Source organism: Bufo gargarizans, chromosome 2 (genome assembly GCF_014858855.1).
Source record: "Bufo gargarizans isolate SCDJY-AF-19 chromosome 2, ASM1485885v1, whole genome shotgun sequence".
NCBI lineage: Eukaryota > Metazoa > Chordata > Amphibia > Anura > Bufonidae > Bufo > Bufo gargarizans.
The window spans coordinates 211,705,604-211,720,137 of record NC_058081.1 but is presented as its reverse complement, the minus strand read 5'-3'; the positions used below and the strand labels follow the sequence as shown (position 1 = coordinate 211,720,137).

Below are 14,534 nucleotides of genomic sequence, written 5' to 3'. Positions count from 1 at the left end.
CCCTCAGTGTGGGTGGAGCACAATAATCTAGGACAGTTGTTAACATACTTTAGGCCACATTATGTAACATCTGGTGTTTTAGAGACTTATTATGGCACCATAGAGCGTCAGTTCAAACCAGAAAAATTGTTCCAAAAAAGTTAGAGCTAGACCATGCAATCATTGCTACTAGAATTATATAAAATCATAAAAACATATGAAAAGCACTGCAAAGCAATATATATCAATATGTCAACACTGCATCGCAGGAAACAAAGACCGGCATGGAGCACTGGATCACCAGGGGGAGGGGTTGGACATGTTAGTAAAGCCTCATGCAGACGTCCGTGGAACACGGTCCATGAGATACCGGACTGGCATTGCAGGAGCGCACAGTGTCATTGGTTGCTATGACGCCGTGTGCTCCTGCGATGCTAGTCCGGTATCTCAGACCAAGGCCGAAAAGACATTTGTCCATCCAGTTCGGCCTGTTATCCTGCAAGTTGATCCAGAGGAAGGCAAAAAAAGCCTGTGAGGTAGAGGCCAATTTTCCCCACTTAAGGGGGAAAAATTGTATACCCTACTCCAATCAGGCAATCAGAATAACTCCCTGGATTAACGACCCCTCTCTAGTAGCTATAGCCTGTAATATTATTACGCTCCAGAAATACATCCAGGCCCTCTTAAATTCCTTTTATTGTACTCACCATCACCACCTCCTCAGGCAGAGAGTTCCATAGTCTCACTGCTCTTACCGTAAAGAATAGGGATCGACCGATATCGATTTTTTTTTTTTTTTTTTTTTTTTTAAGGCCGATACCGATAATTTGTGAACTTTCAGGCCGATAGCCGATAATTTATACCGATATTCTGGGAATTTTCATTTTTTGTAACTAACAGTTTAAAAAAAAAAAAAAAAAAAAAAACTTTTAGCCCCCTTAGGGACTAGAACCCTTGTCCTATTCACCCTGATAGAGATCTATCAGGGTGAATAGGAGCTCACACTGTCCCTGCTGCTGTGTGCTTTGTGCACACAGCAGCATGGAGCTTATCATGGCAGCCAGGGCTTCAATAGCGTCCTGGCTGCCATGGTAACCGATCGGAGCCCCAGCATTACACTGCTGGGGCTCCGATCGGAGGAGCAGGGGAGAGGGGATCCTGTGGAGGGGCGCACTGCGCCACCAATGCTTAATACGGCGGGGGGGGGGGAGCGCACTGCGCCACCAATGTCTGATACTGGGGTTGGGGGGGCGCACTGCGCCACCAATGAAGATTAATCTATCATTTATTCATATACAGGAGGCGGGAGCTGGCTGCAGAATCACATAGCCGGCTCCCGACCTCTGAGCGGTAGCTGCGATCCGCGGCACCTGAGGGGTTAACTACCGCAGATCGCAGCTACTGCTCATAGAGGCCGGGAGCTGGCTATGTGATCCTGCAGCTCCCGCCTCCTGTATATGAATGAATGAGAGATTAAGCTTCATTGGTGGAGCAGTGGCCATAGCTCCTCCCCTCCTCCTGTCCCCTGTCCTCCCATTGGTGGCAGCAGCACAGGGGGAGGAGACACTGCTTCCTTCTCCCCTGTGCTGCTGAGGGAACACGGAGAGCGCTGTCAGCAGCGCGATCTGTGTTCCCCATACGCTATCGGTATCGGCAAAATAAATGCCGATAGCGTTCAAAATCCTGAATATCGGCCGATCCCTAGTAAAGAATCCTCTTCTATGTTTGTGTACAAACCTTCTTTCCTCCAGACGCAGAGGATGTCCCCTTGTCACAGTTCTGGGGATAAATAGATGATGGGAGAGAGCTCTGTACTGACCCCTGATATATATTTATACATAGTGATTAGATCTCCCCTCAGTTGTCTTTTTTCTAAAGTTAATAACCCTAATTTTGATAATCTTTTAGGGTACTGTAGTCCCCCCCCCCCCCCCCCATTCCAGTTATTACTTTAGTTGCCCTCCTGTGTACCCACTCCAGCTCTGCAATGTCTGCCTTGTTCACAGGAGCCCAGAACTGTACACAGTACTCCATGGGTGGCCTGACTAGGGATTTGTAAAGTGGTAGGACTATGTTCTCATCACTGGCATCTGTGCCCCTTTTGATGCAACCCATTATCTTATTGGCCTTGGCAGCAGCTGCCTGACACTGTTTTTTACAGATTATTTTGTTAAAATTCCTAGGTCCTTTTCCATGTCAGTGTTACCGAGTGTTTTACCATTTTAGTATGTATGGGTGATTAGCATTATTCCTTCCTATGTGCATAACCTTTATATTTGTCAGTGTTAAACTTCATCTGCCACTTCTCTGCCCAAGCCTCTAATCTATCCAGATCCATCTGTAGCAGTATATTGTCCTCTTCTGTGTTAATTACTTTACACAATTTAGTGTAATCTGCAAGCCTTCTACAAGATCATTAATAAATATATTGAAGAGAACAGGGCCCAATACTGACCCTTGAGGTACCCCACTAGTGACAGTGACCCAATCTGAGTGCGTACCATTATTAACCACCCTCTGTTTTCTATCATTGAGCCAGTTACTTACCCACATAGTAGGGATCGACCAATATAGATTTTTTTTTTTTTAGGGCCGATACTGATAATCTGAACTTTCCAGCCGATAATTTATACCGATATTCTGTGAATTTTCATTTTTGAAAATAAAAATAAAATTCTTACTCATATCTGCTGAAAATGAATGTTAATTGTTAAAAATGTAGTTTATTTTTTTGTAAATCTTTCTTTTTCATTTATAATTAATATTTTAGTGTGTGCTTCAGTAGCGTCCTGGCTGCCATGGTAACCGACCGGAGCCCCAGGCTTACACTGCTGGGGCTCAGATCGGAACTGCCACCAATGCAATGAGGAGCGGAGGGGACCACTGCCACCAATGATAATAATACTTGGGGCAGGGGCGCACTGCGCCACCAATGTCTAATACTGGGGTGGGGGGGGTGACCTGTGCCACCAATGAACGTAAGTCTCTCATTAATTCATATACAGAAGGCGGGAGCTGGCTGCAGAATCACTTAGCCGGCTTCCTACCTCTATGAGCGGTAGCTGCGATCCGCGGCACCTGAGGGGTTAACTGCCGCGGATCGCAGATTACCGCTCAGGCTACTTTCACACTAGCGTTCGTCGGTCCGCTCGTGAGCTCCGTTTGAAGGGACTCACGAGCGGACCCGAACGCTTCCGTCCAGCCCTGATGCAGTCTGAATGGATGCGGATCCGCTCAGACTGCATCAGTCTGGCGGCGTTCAGCCTCCGCTCCGCTCGCCTCCGCACGGACAGCTGAACGCTGCTTGCAGCGTTCGGGTGTCCGCCTGGCCGTGCGGATCCGTCCAGACTTACAATGTAAGTCAATGGGGACGGATCCGTTTGAAGATGCCACAATATGGCTCAATCTTCAAGCGGATCCGTCCCCCATTGACTTTACATTGAAAGTCTGGACGGATCCGTACGAGGCTATTTTCACACTTAGCTTTTATATGCTAATATAATGCAGACGGATCCGTTCTGAACGGAGCCTCCGTCTGCATTATTATGATCGGATCCGTTCAGACCGGATCCGATCGAACGCTAGTGTGAAAGTAGCCATATAGAGGTCGGGAGCCGGCTATGTGATTCTGCAGCCAGCTCCCGCCTCCTGTATATGAATTAATGAGAGACTTATCTTCATTGGTGGCGCAGTGGCCACAGCCCCTCCCCTTCTCTCATTGTTGGCGGCAGCAGCAGCACAGGGGGAGGGAGACACTGCTTCCTTCTCCCCTTTGCTGCTGAGGGAACACTGAGAGCGCTGTCAGCAGCGCGATCCTTGTTCCCAATACGTTATCGGTATATCGGCAAAATAGATGCCGATACCGATAACGTTCAAAATCCTGAATATCGGCCGATAATATCGGTAAAACCGATAATCAGTCGATCCCTACCACATAGTCATTTTCTCCCAGTCTGAGCATTCTCATTTTATATACAAACCTTTTATGTGGTACAGTGTCAAGTGCTTTGCAGAAGTCCAGATATGCGACATCCATTGAGTCACCGCTGTAAAGTCTAGAACTTACCACCTCCTAGAAACTGATTAAATTAGTTTGACATGACTGATCCCTCATGAAGCCATGCTGATATGATTTGCTTATTTTCATTGAGGTGCTCCAAAATAGCATCTCTTAGAAAAACTTTAAACAGTTTACCCACAACAGATGTTAAACTTACTGGCCTATAGTTTCCGGGCTATGTTTTTGCACCCTTTTTGAATATTGGCACCACATTGGCTATGCGCCAATCCTGTGGAACACTCCCTGTCAGTATAGAGTCTGTAAATATCCGAAATAAGGGTCTGGCTATGACATTACTTAATTCTCTTAGGATACAGGGGTCTATGCCATCTGATCCTGGCGATTTGTCTATTTTAGTCTTTATAAGTCTCTTGTACTTCTTCCTGGGTCAGACAGGGCACTTTTAATGGGGAATTTACTTTTACATTCTGAATTTCATCTGACAGTTTATTTTTATCAGTGAATACAGTGGAGAAAAAAAAATGTAATAGCTTTGCAACTCCCCCCTCATCACTCTGTAAAGGGCTGACACATTCAGATTTATACTTTTTACCATTTATATAATTGAAGAATATTTTAGGGTTAGTTTTGCTCTAGGTCTCTAGATTAGCAGCTTTTATTTGTTTTTGTTTTCCAGGGCTTCCTGGACCCCTCCTGTTTTAGTGAATATATATATACTTTCTTTTTGTCATTTATTGCTTTCTTTACAGTTCTATTTATCCACATTGGTTTCTTCTTGTTCCTTAACCCTTTATTCCTATAAGGTATGTACCTCTCAACTAGATTTTAGGATGCTTTTAAACATATCCCATTTTGTGGCGGTATTTTTAGTTTTGAGGACTTTTTCCCAGTTAGTTAGGCCTATTGCCTCTCTTGGTTGGCAAAATTTAGCTTTTTTTGTAGTTTGGTATTTTTGTTCCTCGCTGTAGAAACGCTCGTTTGAAGGATAATTGGAAGGTTATTACTTTATGGTCACTATTTCCCAGGTGTCCCCCAACCTGAGCATCTGTTGTTCTGTCAGGTTTATTGGTTAAAGGGGTTTTCTCATCTCAGACAATGGGGGCATACCGATTGGACCCGCACCTATATAGAAAACGGAGCCCCGAAAGTGAAGGAGAGCACACTGCGCATGCTCAGCCGCCCTCCATTCTTTTCTATTGGGCCACAAAAAATTGCCGAGCACTTCTATGGGAGAGGCGGGGATTAGCTCTTGATGGTGGACGGACCTTGGGAAATCTGGGGTCCTCCAGCCACAGCACTCCCCGCTCCGTTCTCGATATAGGTGCAGATCCCATCGGTGGGACCCGCACCTATCAGACAATGGGGGCATATCCTAGCGATATGCCCCCATTGTCTAAGATGGGAATACCCCTTTAATACGAAGTCCAGTATGGCCATCCCTCTAGTCTGGTTCTGAACCATTTGAAAAAGGTAATTGTCTTTGGTTATTGCCAAGAACCTGTTTCCTTTATGAGATATACAAGTTTCAGTTTCCCAGTCTATATCTGGGTAGTTGAAGTCCCCCATAATAACCACCTCATTATGATTTGCCGCCTCATCTATCTCGTTTAGTAGTAGATTTTCTGTGGACTCTGGTATATTAAGTGGTTTATAATAAACTCCTAATAGTATTTATTATTGTTTTTGCCTCCATGTATTTCTACCCACAGTGCCTCCACATGTTCATGTCCCTCACTTATATCTTCTCGGACTAAGGGCTTTAGACAGGACTTTACATAAAGGCAGACCCCTCCCCCTCTCCGGTTTTGACGATCCTTTCTAGACAGACTGTAACCCTGTACATTAACTGCCCAGTCATAGTTATCATCCAGCCATGTCTCAGTTATTCCCACTGTCGTAGTCCTCCTCACGTCACTAATTGCAGTTCCCCAGTTTTATTAGTCAGGATTCTGGCATTAGTATACATACATTTAAGAGGTTTATGTATATCTTTTTTTTATTTATTTTTTTACTGTACACCTTTCTTTCTTTCTGTGGTAATAACTTTGGGACGCTTTTGCTAATCCAAGCAGTTTAGAGATTGTTTTCTCGTGACACATTGTACTTCATGTTAATGGTAAATTTGAATCATTTATGTTTTACCTTTTTAATTATAAAAAAATCCAAAAGTTAACGAAAATTTGAAAGAATTCACTGTTTTCTAAATTTGAATCTCTCTGCTTTAAGACAGTGATGCCTCATAAAATATTCATTAATTAACATTCCCCATATGTCTACTATACGTTAGCATCATTTTGGTAATGTAATTTTTTTTCTTTTTTTAGGACGTTAAAAAGGTTTAGATTTAGAAGCAATTTTGGAAATATTCAAGAATTTCCAAAGTCAACTTTTTTTTAAGGTTCAGTTCTGAAGTCACTTTGTGGGGCTTACATAATAGAACCAAGCCATAAATAACCCCATTTTAGAAATGACACCCCTCAAACTATTCAAAACTGATTTTAAAAATGTTGTTAACCCTTTAGGTATTCCATAGGAATTAAAGGGGTTATCCCATCTTAGACAATGGCGGCATATCCCTAGGATATGCCCCCATTGTCTGATGGATGCGGGTCCCACCTCTGGGAACCGCACCTACAAGGAGAACTAAGCCGGGGAGAGTTGTGGCTGGAGGACCCTGGGGTCTGTCCACCACCAGGCGCAGCTCCCCGCCTCTCCCATTGAAGTGAATGGGAGCGCATCACGCATGCGCGGCCACCGCTCCCATTCATTTCTATGGGACCGACGGAAATAGCCGAGCTAGCGCTCGGCTATTTTCAGCGGCTCCATAGAAGTGAATGGAGGGCGGCTGCGCAAGCGCGGTGCACCCTCCTCAACTTTCTCTGCTCTTTTCTCTTTGTAGGTGCGGGTCCCAGAGGTGGGACCCGCACCTATCAAACAATGGGGGCATATCCTAGCGATATGCCCCCATTGTCTAAGATAGGATAACCCCTTTAAAGCAAAATAGAGGTGACAGCCCCAAAAAAGTTACCACATTTTGTGAACTACACCACCCAAGGAATTATTAAGGGGTGTAGCAAGCACTTCACGCAACAGATGATATATACTTGGGTGTGAATTTTTTTTTAACAAGAAAATGGTGCTTTAGGACCGAACTTTCTTTTTCACAAAACTTAACAGGAGAATTCTCCCCCACAATTTGCTACCCACTTTCTCCTGAATACAGTAACCCTCCAATTGTGGTAGTAAACTGGTTTTTGGGGATACATCAGGGCTCAGAAGGGAAGGAGCGGCATCTGGATTTTCTAACATTGAATTTTCTGTCATGGTTTTTAAGAGCGATAACTTTGTTTTTGTTGAATTAGCTGCGTGAAGGCTTATTTTGTGCGGGAAAAACTGTAGTACCATTTTAGGGTTATTTTCGGCTTTCTGAGTTTATCTAATTTTTTGGGGAGGTGACTTCGCACAAAAAGCTGTTCGTCATTTTTCTATTTATTTTATTTTATTTTTATACCATTTACTTGATGGGGTAGATCATGTGATGTTTTTATAGCTCCAGTCGTGTTTTTTGTGTTGGCATTTTCTTTAGAGCCATATTTTTTTCATTTTTCTGGCTAGAGTCTTGTGTGGGGGCTTGTTTTTTTGCCGGACGAAGTGACTTTTTTTTTTTTTTTTATTGCTACCATTTTGGGGTACATTTGGCTTTTTGATTGATATTTGTTTTGTGTGAGGTGACAAAAAAAGCTAATTTTTATTAGTTTTTTGCACTGTTCACTTGATGGGGTAGATAATGTGATATTTTTGTATAACGAATTGTTACGGATGTGGCGATACCAAATATGTCTATTTTGTTGAATTTTGCATTTTAGAAAAAAATCTAGTTTTTTATGTTGCAATTTTCTTAAGAGCCGTATTTTTATTTTTTCTGGCAATTTTTTGTGTGGTCTTGTGTGGGGGCCCATTTTTTTTGTCGTATGAGGTGACGTTTTTATTGCTACCATTTTGGGGTACATATGACTTTCTGATTTAACATTGTTTTTTGGGAGGTGAGCTAACAAAAAAAAAAAATCTGTTTTGCCGCAATGTTGTTTTTTGTTTTTTGTTTTTACGGCGTTCACCTCAATGATAGATCAGGGATGCCTAACCTGCGGCTCTCTAGATGTTGCAAAACTACAACTCCCAGTGTTCCCGGACAGACTACAGCTATCGTCCTCCAGCTGGGCATGATGGGAGTTGTGGGGGGCCGCAGGTTGAGCATCCCTGGGGTAGTTCATATGATATTTTAGAGCCGGTCGTTGCGGACGTGGTGATACCCAATAGGTCTATTTTTTTTTTTTTTTTTTTTTTTTTTTTTTTTTTATAATGGATTTGGAGGGAAAATGATTTTATTTTCAAAACACTTTTATTTTTTATTTATTTTTTACCCTTTGTCCCCCATAAGGTCATATAAGACCCCTGGGGGACATTTAACTTCATTTTATAAATTTATTTTTAAACTATTGATTTCTGTAACTGGGGCTGACATAGTAGCCCAAGTTGCAGGGGAAATACACCCCTCAGAGAGGCTGTACAGCATAATCCTGCGCTGTACAGCCTCAGTGCAGGTCTGAACATGGTCTATGAAGGATCTCAATACCGGAAAATAGAAACGCTAGTGTAAAAGTAGCCTTAAACAAATTTTAGAGGGTCTCTGAAAACCCCTTTAGTTTTTCTTTTCATCCCATTACTGCATTTTTGTCCAACAAAATTTGCGCTTTGAATCTTGGCACCTAATTGTTGCGTTGGCATTGCGCTCATTCTAGGCATACGTTTTGTTACCACTGCTATTCTTGTAATGTTGTAGGTTTAGAAACCTCTGAGGGCAGCTCTCATCTGTTCTCTATTTACTTGTCAAAGCTTTCAGGCTCTTGGTTTTGGTTGTCAGCACTGACCTACAGAAGACCCTTATGCTGAACGTCGCAGTTCACTGTTGGTTTTGCTGACCTTATACATTGCATACATGAGGTAATCTATTTTCCATTTTCAAAAGTGAAAAATTGGCCCACGCTCCTCCTATGTGTGTGGATGGATATTAAATATGAAAGAGAGAGATTGATTATATGTATACAATGTGACATAATCTTAAATCTGCAGGCTTTTTCAGGATTGCATTACCTGCAGGTGCATGTAGTCTACAGTATACTGAAACGCCTCATTACATTGCCTTTTATGTGCAGGCATGCAGAGCTTATAATCGTAAGGTTCCAATTTCATGAATACACTGGTGCAGTATGTCCTTGTGACAGAATGTCTGCCCGTCTTCTTGAAGACTAGATTCACAACTTCTCTTCTCACAGCCAAATGTAGGATTGGAGCCCAAAAAAAAAAAAAAAAAGCTACTGTTTGGCTTTGACATAAAAATAAAAAAATGCACCAAAACCTTTTAGATTCCAAGGTTTATGGTGTTATCCTGAAAACCGCAGTGGAACTGAACTTGAGCATTGAGGATTATGGGTGTTGGGGTTCCTGCACACTATCTTTGTTTTAGTCAGCATCCGATCCGCATTTTTCATGGATGCGGACCCATTCACTTCAGTGTCGACAAATATATGTCTGTTACATGGCATCCACAAAAAAATAGAACATGTCCTATTTTTGTCCGTATTGCGGACAAAGATAGGACTGTTCTATTATGGGTCGGGCATTCCATTCTGCAAAATGCGGATGCATGCGGCTGGAATCCATGTTTTGCAGACCGCAAAGACGACTACCGCCATGAGCCCTATTTTATTTTATTTGTTCGTATAAAAACCAGAAAAGTCCCAGATGTGAACCTAGTCAAAATGCCTGTGTATACCCTGTTGGGATATTCTGTTTTCAGGCTCTTTTGCTTGTAACCAAGGAATGGGAGGAGGGTACGTCCACACGTGGCTGAAATGCTGTGGATTTGTCACTGCAGCTTTTCATGTGGTTAGTCTGCAGCATTATACAGTACCAGAAAAGTAGGATTTGCAATTCTCATCCGCACACTTTGTGGAAATAGACCTGTGGTGCAGCATCTCAGTTTATGTTGTGGATTTTGATTAAGGGATGTCACCATAACAAAAAATTAAATGAAAAATAAATGCTGTGAATTTCCAGCAGAAATGCTGCAGATAATCTGCAGCGTTTCAGTCTAGTGTGTATTTAGAGGGGGAAAAGTTGCCCTAGTCATAACGCTCGTGTCAGACCCCAGTAATGGGGGCAGATATCAGGAAGGAGGGTTCCTAGGACGCTGTGTAAAGGCGCTGCTGATGAACAAGCGTTCATTCACTGGGTTTGCTGATGCAGTCACCTAAGAGATGGGTGTAACACACACAAGTACAATGCTAGCTAAATGGCTGCTTTCTTAGTTCCACAAAGCTCATTCAGAGTTTTATCTTAATTCTACTGTATATCTGAAGATTGCAGCTTTTAATGCTCTGATTCTTCCACAAATGAACAGGACAGGGAGGTCTGATTCTATAACCTGTCTTGTATATGACGCTGATGACTTGGTATATATGGGCATATGGCTGCGGTGTATGGGGTTAATGCTCTGTCATGTCGCTGTATTTTTAGCTGATGTTGTAGGTCTTCTAGCAGAGAATACAGGCTGTCGTGTAATGACAGCAGTGCAGATTCTTGGAACAGAGGGGTCCGATGTGTGGAGGGACATAATGTGTGTGGTTTTCTGATTCATGTATGTTGGAGTAAATTTTTTGATAGCCGGTATTCAGGATCCGTTAAAGAAGAAAAAAAAAAGTCATTGTTCTGAAAACAGCCGTGTGACGGTCATGTGAATAAGGCCTTATGCTGGTGACAGCTCATAGAGAACCATCCTGCCACTTGTAATAGAGAAACCTCTACCCTGAGATAAAACCATCCACATGACTGTCCATCCTCTGGATCTAGAGAACTCATTAGCCCCATTGACGTGAACAGGGCTTGGCCGCACCCAGGCCAGTGATGCTAGTCGTGACGTCATTGGGCCTGTAAGAAACGAGAAGGCCGCAGTGCTACTGCCAGCGCCTCTGCGTTGTCAAGCAGCTGATTGATTAAAATGGGTCTATGTGCTGTCCCTTATTCACTGAACGTTGTAATGATTTATAATTCTGTGTCTCGGCAGTGACACCCAGCATTATGAATCATTATAATGCCATGCGGACCGGTAAAAAGGAGCAGAGTTCACCCCGGGAATTCCTGTTCCCACACGGAGAGTGTTTCATGCATTGAACATGCTTGTCTGAAACTGGCCTTTGGGTGCAGAAATTTGTCACTGACCCATCACTGGCTCCTTTAGATGAGACTCAGAGCGAGTGCAGTTTGAGGAGGCTCTACCCTTCATCTCGGCAAACCCGGATTAAGGAAACCATAGCCAAGTGGAAGGAGAATCAAAGATGGCAGACGGCCTATAAATGGCATTTCATCTACAACGGGCATAACTAAGGCATACACAAGAGCCTCTAGATTGTTCTGCATAATAGCCTAGGCAAAAATAAACTTTACTGCGATCAAAGCTGCAATTTTTGTTAGTGTAGTATATTTGTGTACCACTGTGACTGTAGGATGCGATCATTCACTTAAGTGTTGGGTGCCTTAACTTTCTACTGTAGTATTGAAAGCAAACATGAAGTTACTATCCTAGGAGGCCTAAATGAATTTATAGTGAAATTTTATGGACCACAAGGAAGTAAGTATTACTATTGGGATTAACGCCTTCCTTCCAGATGTCATCTTGGCTTGTGACTTCATGCTTATGTCGGTTAGTGATGTGATGCCATTTCATGATACAACAAAGCACATGTGGGATTCAAGTTTTAGAAAATTTAGCAAAGATTTTGCAGTGTAACACCACAGAAATGATTCCTTCTTTAAAGAAAACACAATATTGGAAATATTTTAAAATCTCAATGTATATTAATATGGAATAATATGAACACCATAGTGCCCTCTGCAAATACCTGTGCCATCAAGAGTGCTGAAAATAGTCGTACACCACATAGTGCCCATGAAAGTATTTGCCACCAGTAGAAGTATTCTTTTCCTGCCATTTGGAGCCATTTATTAGCTTAGGCAGAAAAAATATGAAAATGCACCAAAAGCTGTGACGTTAAGGGCTCATTCACATGGCGGCTGTTCGGCCATTCCATGCATTGGGGGCTGCAATTTGCGGTCCCCAATGCACGAGCACCATCTGTGCAGCTGCCACGACTGATCTAGACCCATTCAACTTGAATGGGTCCATGATCCATCTGCACCTCATGTTCTATTCTTTTGCGGTGCGGAGGCACTGCTCCTTCCGGATTGTGGACCCATTGCTGGCTGCAATACGTGCACGGCCAAACAACGGATGAAGAGTAAGATTTGGTTGTGGTGCTGTCGCTGCTGTATTATTGCGTCATCTACACCACACAATGACGGGTAGTTGCGTACAATTAACGCAGGATGTAACTGGGTCTGCTTCATGCGTCTCCCTGTTTCTGCAAACTGGTTATTATTAACAACTGGTTCTGGAGAACCGACTAATCCCAGCCCTAGGCCATGTTCCCATGGGGTGTGTGTGTGTTTGTTTTATGGAGGTATGATCTGAATTGGGGAAAAGTCCATCAAAATGCTAAGAGATGTCTTGTTTGCAATGAAGCCACAGCGGCAACTGGCCACCATGATCACTTGTTGTTTTTAATGCTCAAATCAAAATCTGGAGTGTACACAGTGTGTTTGTGTCTGCCAAATGTGTGCTTTTAGATACTTTTAAACCTATCTTGACCGTTTTCTGTTAAAGGGGTTCTCCGAGATCGGGAACCTCTTGATATGGGCATGCAATGTTTAAGCAAAAAAAAAACTTGCCTGTCACTAGGGCTTCAGTTTCACTGTGCTTTGGTGTCCTCAGCGGTGACTTGTGCAGGCATGGCACATGACTGCTGTCATCGCAGACACACTGATTGGCCAGCAGTGGAGATGTGCGTGTAGACAGCATTTCACACTTCTGTTCTAGCAGGGTTCGGAAGTAGAAGAGGGATGGAGCTCTGCACTGGAACTAGATCGTTATTAGACGCTACAATCTGCCGCCTGCAAATGATAACTTTTTAACCTTTAAAAAAAAAAACGCTTGTTAGTGCTTTATCTGCCTAAAAATCGGGCACTCTAAATACAGGCTTAAGAGAATGGCTCCAAACATGCTATTAACACTATTGTTTAATTGCACTTCCCTCATGTCAAAAATGGGGGACATGCTCAGCAGTCCATGGAGGTTACATACACGCCATATCTTTGTATTTATGGTTAACTGTCTGCAGCTATTGAAGTGTCATTTTCTATTCCATGGCCATAGACTCCAGTACGGTCTGCAGATATTTACCAGTGGTCAGTACTTGCAGAAAGCTAATGTGTAGCACAAACCCCGATGACCGGTCGTCTTTATGTTTACAATGAATGTTTCATGTGACTACTGAGTCACTACTAAGGTAGAAAAACAGAAGATTTCTGCTATCTGGATTCTAAAGTCCAAAAAGTTTTCTGGGGTCAAAACACACAATTGTCTGTATTGATCATTTTTACAGTTACTATGTGGTGGTAGCTTTAATGGATTGCCAGTGGGACTGGGTTTCTGTAAAGTAAGCTTGGAAAAACCTACCACACTACAAAGTTTGTTGGTCATTACTAAAAATTTTAAATTTGTTTTTTAGAATACATTTTGCAATACACAGATTTACATTTATGAAGTGTTGATTTTCATTTGTTTATTCATTTATTAACAGCTTACATGATGCCTGTGTTTCAGTCTGTGGACATTCATTTACATGACCGTAAACTGCCCGTGCTGCAGACCGCAAATAGAGGTCCGCAATATAGGACACCGGCCATGTGAATACCGTATTGCAATATACGGAAAAAGATAGAACATGTCATGTCTTTTGCGTTGCAGAGGCACGGGCCCAAAAGCCCACAGAAGTGTTTCCGAATGCGCTACGTGTCTTGCAGATTGCGGACCCAGTCAAGTCAATGGGTCCACATCTGTGATATGGAATTCACATGGTGTCCGTATGTACCAGAATCGCTGTTTGCAGTCCACAATACGGGCATGGACGGCTTACAGTCGTGGGAATGAGCCCTTATTGAATATTTCCAACCAAGAACAATGGTTAAAGTTGGTTTTGTTTTCTTTTATACATACGTTTTTTCGTTATTACTTTTTAGTCTGGATTCACCCATTGCAAAAGGTGAAATCCACAAAGACAATCTGACACAATTGACCTAGTACTGGTATGAAAATCCTCAGCATGCCTTGAAATTGTTTCGCTTCACGTAGATGAAATTATAAACTCTATATACATGTATTGTACAGTACATTTTTGCTGAATTTTTGCATCTTCAGTATGCTTTTTAATATGCCTTCTATGCATAAAAAATATGTATAAGATGACCTTGCTTAACTTTATCTATCGAGAATCTGTCAAAAAAATGTTTTTTTTGTAGCCCTAAGTAGTGACAAGCAACCCTGATCAAAACCATGGATCACTTTTTTTTTTTAAATGAC

The 14,534-nt window shown here is 42.5% G+C and overlaps 1 protein-coding gene across 1 annotated transcript in view; it reads left to right on the top strand.

The window, feature by feature from the left end:
* Window positions 1-14,534, top strand: part of UBE2H (ubiquitin conjugating enzyme E2 H) — a 46,932-nt gene that overhangs the window by 13,715 nt on the left and 18,683 nt on the right. The window contains exon 2 of the mRNA XM_044279987.1: window positions 11,611-11,687. Within this exon, the coding sequence (XP_044135922.1) occupies window positions 11,611-11,687 (77 nt within the window). The remainder of the gene's footprint in view (window positions 1-11,610; window positions 11,688-14,534) is intronic.